The following is an 11,292-nucleotide window of genomic DNA, read 5'->3' as shown; positions in this document are numbered from 1 at the left end:
CCATTTTCATATGAGCCTTTGAGGCGTCCTAATTTTTCCGGTCAAAGCCAAAGAAGACAAAATTACCCTTTATATAGCCGTTCAGTCGTTCATTTTTCAAAAAAATGAACAAATAAAAAAAAAACATTCGTGAAGAAAAACTACTACTACAACACCATCCTCACTTTACTAGAAAATTACACAACCTTAAAACTGTTAAAACAAATACATGGATTAATGATAACCACATCAGTAATCAAATCAATAATCCCATTAAGTAAACTCATTGATTTTTTAACAAACAAAGAATCACCCCATGATTTGCATTACGCCGAAACGGTTTTCGTTCGAATTAAAAAACCAAGTGTCTATATTTGGAACTCTATGATTAAAGGACACTCTAATACTGATAACCCAAATGGGGCATTGTTGATGTATAGAGAAATGCAAGTGTTGGGTTATACACCTGATCATTTCACATTTCCCTTTGTACTTAAAGCTTGCGCCGCGGTTTTGGATATTAGGTTTGGGAAATGTGTTCATAGTAGGATTTTTAAGAATGGGTATGACTCAGATTTGTATAGTTCTACCAGTTTGATGTATGTGTATGTATGTTGTGCTGATTTGGGTAGTGGTGAAAACTGTTTGAAGAAAGTCCTAAGTGGAATGTGGTTGGTTGGACTACTTTGATTGCTGGTTATGTTAATAATGATAGGGCTAGTGACGCAATAAGGGTGTTTAAGGAAATGGAATGTGAGGGAGTTGAACCTAATGAGATTACTATGGTGAATGTTTTAGTTGCTTGTGCTCAGTGTAGGGACTTGGAAACAGGAAGATGGGTTCATGAACGTGTTCGGCAAATTGGGTTTGATTCGAGATCAAATGTTATTCTTGGTACTGCAATTTTAGATATGTATGCGAAATGTGGTAGCTTGAATGTTGCGAGGGCGTTGTTTAATGAGATGCCTGAAAGGAATGTTGTGGCTTGGAATTCAATGATTGGTGCCTATAATCAGTATGGTCGAGCTAACGCAGTTTGCTGGGTTTAGTCCAGATGAAGCGACTCTGTTGAGTTTATTTGGTTCTTGTGCTCATCTAGGAGCACTGAGGCTAGGTCAAGGACTTCATGCTTGTGTTGAGAAAACAAATTTTGCCGAGGATGTTGCTGTCGGGACTTCTATCATGGATATGTATGCCAAGACAGGAGATACGGAGAGTGCTTTCCAAATTTTTAATGGTTTGTCCAGGAAAGATGTTACAGCATGGACTAGCATGATCACAGGCTTCGCAATGCATGGACATGGTGAGGAAGCACTACATCTTTTTAGTGAAATGCTAAGAGATGGGAGTGTCACTCCTGATCACATCACATTCATAGGAGTTCTTACTATTTCTTCAAAGGTTAAGTTCCTTTGTCGGGAGCTCACCACTGTGGAAGCTATTAACAGAACAAAATTAACTGTGTTATGTCCCTTTTCGAAACAGATGATCCTTTGCGATACAGATGTGGCCTCAGCTGATGGATGGCAGTGTTGATCAGTCCGTGGATACTCTTACTTCTGCAAATTAAACTCTTTGAGTGACCAAGACTTCATTATGGGGCCTTTGGAAGGCGGATACATGTGGCGGCTAGTTTGCTATGACAGTGTAGTTATTAGGAAGCATTATACTCCTGCTGATATTGGTAATCAAAATCAAAACAGTAGTTAGGCATTGGTGCTCAAGGTTCAACTATTGGAAACACTGCTGCCATTTTGAAATGCTAATTTTCTATTGGGTCAAGCTACTGAGTGATAATGGAAGTTAAATTTTGGGCAATTTGTTGGTGACACACTCATAACATGCTTCGTTGGTTTTACAGTGGAGGGAGTGGGATGAGCTTGCATTTCCCCATTGTGTGATCAAGCAAGGCCAAAGCAGCGAAAGAAACCAGTCTTGATGATATCTGATCTTTTTGCCTGCACCTTCATGTCAGTCGGGGATTCATAGTGCCCAGGTACACTTTCAAAGGAGTGCAGCCTTTGAAAAGTTACATTTAAGCAAGTGCTTCCTTTGAACTCTATTCTCACAGTATAGAGGGAGACAATTTCTGACTGCCCCTTGTGCTAGAATTAGGCACTGATATTACCTATGTGGAAACTCAGGTTTAGCTTCTCTACTAAATGATGAATCTTTGGAACTCAGGTTTAGCTACTCATTCAAAGTTTTCTTAATGAAGTGTTGAGATTCTAGAGTGATGGAATTGCTACATGGTGGCTAAACAATGAAGCAGTTGGGAAAGCCCTTCATGCAAAAGAGGTAGTAAGCAATTATGTTTGTTTATTTGTAATAATTTTATCCAGTACAAAAGATAGGTAGTGAGATCCTGACTTCTCTTTTCGCATATCAAAACAATTGGAATACCTTGGTTTGGAATTTGGATCTATGTACAGGCTGCATCATCTCGTGTCATCACCATTCGGGGAGCATGCAAGTATCACAAGAACCTGGCAGCAAGTGGATATCGGGAACTACGTGAATGTAATATATATGATCCTGGTTTGAACCATGGTTCATGCACACAGAGCACTTCTGTTAAAAGAGATTCTTATCCCAGAAAAGGTGTAGCATGTCTCTTATATATCTGTAGGTATCGGAATGACCAAAGAGAGATATATCTGACTAATATTTAGGTTGTTCTGAACCTTGATTTGAACGTCTGAGTGGTAATTTGTAGCAAATCCAATGCATACAAAAAAAAAAGGGAATAATCTTAACAACATGTGTGTAAGGGTATATAACCTATGATATTTCATTTGTAGGGATGCAGCTGCTCTTTCACAATTTTGGGCTTGGCTGGAAGAGGAAGTCCGTGAAAATGTAATTCCAATTTCTTTTTACATCATTTAGAAATTAGGTTGGGTCTAGGTGGTCAATGTTTACGTTCTTGTGGCGGCGACTCCACATTCGTCTTTGTGCTGTTTTTTCTTTATATTTTAGTTAACTATTTTGATTAGTTTTGATTTTAAATACTATTATGTATTTTTTTTTTCACCGACAAGAGGAGGCAAGCAATGATTCTTGTAGTCATTAGTATTAAATTAAATATCTTGGATGCGTCGGTGTGGGTCTCCATTGACGTTATTCAGATATTTTATTTGGCAGTCAATGCTTTCTTTTGGTTTTGAGTTGATTGAAGTAAGGCGCCAGCGTATGATTGGAGATGAAATAACAAGAGAAGCAAAACTTCTTTCTAATCTCCATCATTTCATAGTAAAGATATTGTTTGTTTAGGTGGAATTGTGGAAAGCATCCAGATTAAAAAAAAAAAAAAAAGCATCCCCACAGTACTTTTGTAACGCCCTTATTTTTAAAAGACATATTTAATGATTAATTAATTAATTAAATTATTTATTTTCAAAATTCGTCGGATTGGACTCGGGATACGTGGGCCTGATTTTGGGCCGAAGTGCATGTTGGGCTTGGGTTTGGACCCAAAGATATAAACACATTGTTCTGTAAAAATAGGGTTCGAGAGAATAATAAAATAATGAAAATGGAAGAGATGAAAATTTGGATTTACGGAGGTGGGAATGACGGCTCCGGACTCGGAGAAATTAAGTAGGAAATTCGTTCATACTGGTGAGTAGATTAGTTTCTATCTCACGAGATATGTTTAAGTATGATCGGTATTAATATTAGATCCGCCGATTGGTAAAACTATGGTTATTAAAAAAAAAATTTTAAAATCTATTGAACTCGAATATTTGAGATTGAACCGTCGAAGGTTGATTTTGGGCACATTAATGGATGAGCCCCCTACCACACAAAACAATGGTCATGTATATAAACGATGGTTACATTACTGCTTTTAACCGCTTTTGTATTTTATTTATTTTCGGTTATACACTTGGTGTCGATTGTATTAAATTGTTGAGGCTTGTTGTGGATTGGTTGATTGAATGAGGTTAGGTGGTCGTGGTGGAGTGTTGGAGTGATGAGGGTCGAGTTAGAGGCGATGAAGCTTGAAGCGTGTTAATGGGGCCGTGATTCATGTTTGGGGTTGGTTTCATTTGGTTGAGTGATGATGGGTTGAAGTGGGGGTAGTGTAGAGTATGAGGTCGCCGAATGGGTCTTTGGGAAGCTTGGTGGAAGCTCCTAAGACTTCGTCCAATGGCGCATCGCCATTCTTGCGGATAATCGGAGAATTTGGTTTTTTATTGTGATTTTCGTGTTTGAACTGTGTTTGTGGTATTGTGGGTTGGTGGTTTGATGTATGGGGGTAGTAGGGAGTTTGATGGGGGCTGTTGGAAGCTTGGGGGAATCCATTAATGGCGGTCACGATTTTAGATCTAGTTTTGGAGAAGATGGTGGATTTAAGAGTTGGGGTCTTTGGCTTTGTTAATGTTAGTGGGTTTTTCAGTTGGAGTCGAACCGACTTGATGGAATGGGAGTGGTGGCCGGAAAATCCGGTGGCTGCTGGAGGAGGAGGAGAACCGAAGAAGAAGAAAGCGATAATATCGGTTTGGGCCTTGGGCCAAAGCCTTTGGTTTTGGTTGGGCCGACCTTGTGTTGTTTTGTTTGGGCCTAGCTTGTTTAGTTGGTTGGGCCGGAATTTCATTTGTTTCTATGGGCCGATTTTATTAGTTGATGGGGCCAGCTCACTTTAGTTTTGATTGGGCCGAAATCTTGTAGTTTTGTTTGGGCCCGATTTTATTTGGTTTAGTTTGGGCCCAATTTAGGTTAAGTTTTCTTGGGCCAGTTTCTATGAGTTTGTTTTGGGCCGAACTCAGTTGTGTTTTGGGCCAGTTTAGTCTAAAGTTTTTGGGCCAGTTTCTAATATTGCTTGGGGCCAGTCCATTGGACTTAAAATAGATCTATTTGGGTTTTTCCAATGTTTAGACTTTTGGGTTTTAAGGTTTGGGCTTGGCCAGTTGGGTCCGAACCATCACCTATGAGCCCATGAGCCATGCACATTGACCTTAGCCATGAACCATGGCTATGACCATGAACCTGTCGAACATGGAAACGACAGTTTGACTTTGACCATGACATGTTGAGTTTGACCTTGACCATGATGTGTTGACCTTTGACTAGGACACGTTGACTTTGACTAGGACATGTTGACTTTGACTTTGACCATGACATGTTGAGTTTGACCTTGACCATGATGTGTTGATATTTGACCTTTGACCGTTGACTTTGACTGTTGACCGTTGACTTTGACCGTTGACTGTGAATGTTGACTTTTCCAGTTTTTCATATGTTTGTTTATATGGATATATATAGTAATAAAATATTGTCGATATCAGATAACTTGGTTTTTGGTCATTATCTAATTTAGATTTGGCGTGGGTAGTGTGTAAAAGCGATATACATATTGGGCTTTGATTGTGGACTATGGATTTATTTAATTGTCTTACGTTTTATGTTGTATATTATATGGACACATATAGTAATAAAATCTTTGTGGAAGCTTGTATATATTTGATTGTCATTATCAAGAAAGACTTGACATTGATGTTGTGTATTTTGACACGCGTGACGATATTGAGATGTTATAATAAAATATATGTGATAACGTTGAAGTAATTGTGATATTATATAACATGTTGGGATATATATATTGAATGCAATATCTTTGAGAGATGTATAAACGCTCCATTATTTTATATGGGAGATGCTACTATGAGGTAAGATATAGTATTGATGAATATTTTTCACGCGAGGAGTGTGGTGTAGTGCAATAATATATTGGCACGTGAAAGTCGGAAAGTGGTTATGTGAAATAACCGAGATATTTCTATATATTATGGCTTAGTGCAATAAGGTAATTGACCAAGACGTGATATAGTGGAATTTATTATAAGTCATTAATATATGACACCGAATAAATTACGAACTAAAAATCCTAGAACCCGACTACCACAACTCATGTGATTGGCCCTTCCGGTGTTTCGGTTAATCCGAATGGCCCGGAGGCGCCCTTCCGGCGTTTTAGTAAAAATTTGAATGGCCCTCCCGGCGAGCCGAATAGTGGCTTGATTATTCCGTTCGCAAAATAGAACGATGATGCGCAATATTTTATGCCGAATAGTGGCATTACTTACATAATTGCTTCCGTGTGAGGATTTACCTGGTGTGCGGCATCCCGCTCAGGGTGGTTACGCACGGAGTGGTTCATTATGTAAGGGGAGGCATGTGGATGTACATGTTCGGCGTTGGGTAGCGATTGTGGTAGCCGGGGAAACTAGGTATGACATAGATATGACGCGTGATTTTAGGGACACGCAAAGAAAGCCCGAAATAATCTAATTATGGTAATATGTTTGGTTGGTTATTTGTTTAGTTAGAACCTAAGGCCTCGATGGAGGAACTACATGCCTTATTTATGATGCATTATAGTTTGTTGTATGGTTAGTGGGAAGTTAAAGGCCTCGGTGGAGGAACTACCGCCTAGATTATTGTACTTAAGGATGTTGTATTAGTTGTTGAAATTTACTACGCCTCGGTGGAGGAACTAAGCTGCCGTATGGTTTGTGTATATATTTGTATAAGAATATGTTGTATTTTAGAGCTACTCACACCAAAGATTTTTATAATGTCGACCCGATTTGCATGTTTGTTTATCGGGTGTGTTCATTAAATGAAACACAGTTGATAAGTCTTGACAGTTTAGTGTTGAAGATTGGTTGTCGTTCTTTGGGTTGTGGTTTGCGTTAAGCGTTGCATCTCGGGATTTGTTTTGTTTTTCCTTGAGGTGATATAGAATTTTAGTCTAGACAATGTTTTTGTATTTTCATTTGTAAATTTTATTAAAGAGTTATTGAAAGGATAGTTGTAACCTAATCTTATTTGTGAATCTTTGTTATGAAGAAGACTTTTGTTTAAGTTAAAATTTTTATTGGTTTTTATTATCCGCATATTTAAACTGTTTATGGGTTTTTGGGAGTTGAGAGTGCGTTACACCTCGGAGATCGAAGAGTCGGGAACAAATAATGTTTTTCCGAATTCTGTCAAAATTCGGGGTGTTACACCTTTCCCGACTATACTAGCTATTTGACATTCTTTTGGTTGCCCTTCATTACATGTCAGTTGTCACCAAAAGCTTGTGAAGGCTGATTGGATAGCAGGGTAGACCTTTACCTGTAAAGCAAGAGTAGGATCTTGTCTGCAGGCATATATTTAAGTATTTAACCAATTAGTGCTGCTTTCTATCAACTCTACAGGCCAGACATCAGAAGGTTGGAGAGAAACCTCTTCTATCAGTTTCTACATTTGTTCCGGTGAGACTGTGAGAGTTTCTGTATTACATCCCTGTTTGTACTATTTGTTTAATATTTGTTTCTTGTCCCTTTTAGCTGAAGCTTGTGTGTCCATAATTAATACTGTCATTTTATATCGAAAATGCCTCTTTTTCTTGTTACAGGCAGCTCGCAACAATGTCCTTCTCGCTGTTCCAGCTCTTCTCTATGCTGTGAACAACTATTTAAAATTCATCATGCAGGTATGTGTTTAATGACAACAGCACAAAGTTTACCCTTTTATTTGAGATTTGATCTTGATATTGTGTACTTTGACTTCCTCAAAACTATAAGCATTTTAATCCTGCTACCGTGAAGATGTTGAGCAACCTGAAGGTATTTCCCATACACAACTAAAGTGACCCTAGGGTTCTGAATATCATTTGGACATCCTTTTATCTTTTCTTTCAATCAATTTACATGATTTAAACTTTAGCGGGGATTCAGAATTTGTTTTCTTATGGTGGATCTCTAATTCATCTCGTCTCAATTCTGCTTTATTCACATATTGTTATGCCCCAAGTTGGCTAGTAAGAACTTGCAGCATATTGTTCCACACCATTTAAATTTCTCCATGTTGACATTTTGAGTACTCATGGCCATTTTTGAAACCATGAACACATGCAGGTTCTTGTAATTGCTGTGCTGTTAAAGATGGTCATGAAAAGAAAATTCTCTATAATCCAGGTTAGTCTCAAGTTTGACCACCTTGACTACTCAGGTATTTAAAGTAAAATATAGGTTTTCCCTCTAATTTACTGTTATACTGGCCAGTGGGGGGTAGCCAGGACTATGGAGGTCTTGCGTATGCCACCTCTGATCACGAGTTCCATATGAATGAATTTATCCACCTTCCCTGGTATCTCTTCCTGTCCCATCACTGGGTAAATGTTCAGAGCCAGTCATTGACTAAGCTAACCCTGTTCCGACTTTCTGTACGTTACCTAGTGTAGTTGTAGTCTCAATTCCATACACATATACAAAGCTAGAAGTAGACCCAACAGCAGCAAAGGAAGAGGCATTATCAGTATTCAGTAACACATCCAGAAAAAAATATTCGATCAATTCGATCTTCAAGGCCCCATAGGATTTCCTTGAACTTCCTCTCTTCTCCTGGTTGTCACATCATACAACTGTAGTTGTAGATCATTTGTCCCATGTACTCATGGTTTAAAAATTTGATCAAGAAGGTTAATGTAATAGTGTAATTCAGACAATTAATATAAGACTTTGATTCAAGTAAAATTCCAAAATTAATAGTTAAAAAAAGAAACTTACCAACAGATCCAGAGACAAAGCTAAGGTAGTCCCCAGGTATCAACCGCCTATCAAAGGCAGGTAGTGGAATGAAATAGTCAACACGACTAATTACAATCAAAACAGCTGTTACGAATAGTCTGCTTCGAATCTCACTCTTGAAGAAAGATTCAGCTGGCATTACTGACAACAGACCCCAGGCAAACAAAATTCAAGAATCTATTTTTGAAGAATTTGGAACTGGGTTGCAACTTCTCAGAAGTCAGAACTACTAAAATCATGTGAATTGAGAACACCATTTCTGCCACCAGTTTCTGGGGTACTTAATTCAGGACTCAACAAATCTGTAGATGTTGTCTCAATGTTCACGCAGGAAGCAGTGATTTTTTTTCTATTGTCAAATGGGACACTATTGGTTAACACACGCAGGAAACAGTGATTTTTTTTTCTATTGTCGAATGGGACACTATTGGTTAACACGAAATGCCTTGTGAGCAAGCGTGATTCATTCTCAGCAAGTTAGCGTTACTAATCAAGCCATAAGCGCATACAGTTCAATCGCAGTGTTAAAACAAGTTTGCATCGCGTAAGAAGGATAATGATCCGTATCAACTATTCATTCAAACTATCCAAGTAGAAGCAAATGTTTAATAATTTTGCCGCTTCCCTTCTATATCGTGTTTACACTCGTTTTCTTTTACCCCAATCTCTCATTGGTGATGCCACGCTAATGAAACAAATATCCAAGAAAATACACGGTCACGTTTATTTATAGTTGTTAAAATGTATCAGTTATTTCCTCCGATAGCCTTACTACGAATTTGGCTATAGCGTAATAGGGACATTGTGATGTTCAACCTCATTGTACTTGTAGACTATGGTACCTTTACACAATGTCAAATGGGTGTCGCATAAACTAAAGTATCACACCATGAACTAAACCAAATGTTAACTAGTAGTAACAGATAACAGTATGGAGGTCCTCCTTTTACGTAACATATCTTTGATCAACTGCTAATTTTGTTAGTTCTATTTACAAGTAGTATTTCCTTTTGTTTCTGTTTATTAGTTTGTGTGCTGCTTGTGCTCGTAGAAAAATACTTAATGCAATAGATGGAAGTCTCCAATGTCTTTACGATGTATTCCCACCTTCACCCAAGAAAAAAAATCCATTTTTACATGAAGTTCTTTGTCTTCAAAGGTTCATCTTCTGAAGGCGATTGTGTAAGTTCTCTCGTTGGAGCAAAATCAGGGTGTTATTGAAAGCAGGGATAAAGAATTATACAAGATCTTAATGGAAGTTAAAGAGACCTTGTATGATTGGTTGAGGAGTGACGCTCACTTTAGGAAGTTGAGACTTCAAGATTTTACTGTTTAGTTTTGAATAATACTGTCTTGTAATTTTTGTATTTTTTGTTTGTCCGGTTATATGGAGTCTAACTATTAGCATCTTGCTAACTATTTGGTGATTCCGTGTGACTGTAAAATGGAATTTGTTTGGGAATGATTTATAACTTCATCCGTTTAAAAAAAAAATTAAAAAAAACTATGTTACATGGACACACCATATTTTAAAAATAATTTGTGTCGGATACGTATCCACGTGTAATATACCTCAATTTTTTTTATATCTCGCCATGTCGGATACGTATCCATGTCAGACACTTCATATCCGTGTCGGATATGGACACACACACGTGTCCGTGTCAATGTAACTTAGGAAAAAAAAGAAATTCTTAGTCTGATTTTTAAGCAGAAAGAGGTGGACTTGGGTAACTTGCTTTATTTTCTGGGGCTTTTTGGATAAGGCCAACAGTGAGCTAGTTGCCTTATCGTGTTCCACATCAATAACGGATGATTGAAGGCCTTTAGCCACTACATAGGGTTCTAGAGGCGAGTAAGTCAAAGGAAGATGAGATGCAAACTTTTGAGCTGAAAGAGAAGCCTGAGGTGTATAAAAAGAAGTAGAAACTAGGAGTTGTAACCCCAATTTAGTAGGGTTTGATGGTATGGTTTTGGTTTAGTCTTACACTGAGTTACCTACTAATCTACTATTGTAAAATAAAGTAGAAGGCTACGACACGGACATGTGTACACAACATTTTTCGAAAAAGTAGGACACGGATACGTTATGGACACTCAAATCAAGATACCAACTCTAGTTCAAAAAATTAAACAAAATAAATATATAATTCAAATTCAAAATTCAAAATTCAAATCAAAATATGAACTCTAGTTCAAAAATGTCCAACTCAAACAGATTAAGCAGCATCTGTCCAAAAGTGCAAGCAAATAAATTATTAAGAATTTTTTTAACAATAAAAAGGACTTGGCAATCATCAAGTGCAGTCATGCATTTTCCCATCCTTTTAACAATAAAATGTCTTCATGGTGTTGAACGGACACTTTAATTGAGTCCGCTCTGATACACTCTGATACAAAGAGTCAGATGTGGTTATATCAATATTAGAAAAGGGCTGCTTGTTTTACTTATTTTGCTACACAGGACCATTTGATCTTACTTTGATGGTAGAACTTGAGCGGACCCATCTTGAGACTAATGCTGCTGATTTTGTAGGGGATGGATAGATGCAGAAGCTTTGGTTCTGACCTTGAACTTTTGTTTCCGGGATCAGATGACACACATGGCTGGCGGAAGATAAATTTATATTACTAAAGTATGACTAACTAAACTGGTGGCATCTCATATATATGTATTAAGACACATGCTATTCTCTTTTTTAATGTACTTTTAACTTTCCCTGTAATGCAC

The 11,292-nt window shown here is 37.7% G+C and overlaps 1 protein-coding gene across 5 annotated transcripts; it reads left to right on the top strand.

The window, feature by feature from the left end:
* On the top strand, positions 1-10,026 carry LOC147499519 (CMP-sialic acid transporter 3-like). 5 transcript variants are annotated; one of them, XM_086561273.1, is made up of 7 exons: positions 1-2,277; positions 2,781-2,838; positions 7,188-7,244; positions 7,388-7,465; positions 7,557-7,598; positions 7,890-7,949; positions 9,721-10,026. In XM_086561273.1, the coding sequence occupies exons 1-7, from the start codon at positions 2,243-2,245 to the stop codon at positions 9,745-9,747; spliced, it is 357 nt and encodes a 118-aa protein (XP_086417399.1). In that variant the 5' UTR covers positions 1-2,242; the 3' UTR covers positions 9,748-10,026. The 5 variants fall into 5 exon arrangements, 1 of the variants encoding a protein (XP_086417399.1); XR_015195909.1 differs by lacking the exons at positions 7,890-7,949; positions 9,721-10,026 and having other exon boundaries at positions 1-1,975; positions 2,164-2,580; positions 7,388-7,883; XR_015195908.1 differs by lacking the exons at positions 7,890-7,949; positions 9,721-10,026 and adding an exon at positions 2,412-2,580 and having other exon boundaries at positions 7,388-7,883.
* Positions 10,027-11,292: the final 1,266 nt, after the last annotated feature.

This window comes from Coptis chinensis, chromosome 5 (genome assembly GCF_015680905.1).
Source record: "Coptis chinensis isolate HL-2020 chromosome 5, ASM1568090v1, whole genome shotgun sequence".
Taxonomy (NCBI): Eukaryota; Viridiplantae; Streptophyta; class Magnoliopsida; order Ranunculales; family Ranunculaceae; genus Coptis; species Coptis chinensis.
This window is presented reverse-complemented; position numbering and strand designations above follow the sequence as displayed.

Bases quoted from the DNA above. Each gene is read 5' to 3' on its own strand.
- LOC147499519 (XM_086561273.1), top strand. From the start codon at position 2,243: ATGAAGCAGTTGGGAAAGCCCTTCATGCAAAAGAG. The intron at 2,839-7,187 runs GTAATTCCAATT...TCAACTCTACAG, and splicing joins AAGAGGAAGTCCGTGAAAAT to GCCAGACATCAGAAGGTTGG. The intron at 7,599-7,889 runs GTATTTCCCATA...GAACACATGCAG, and splicing joins AGATGTTGAGCAACCTGAAG to GTTCTTGTAATTGCTGTGCT.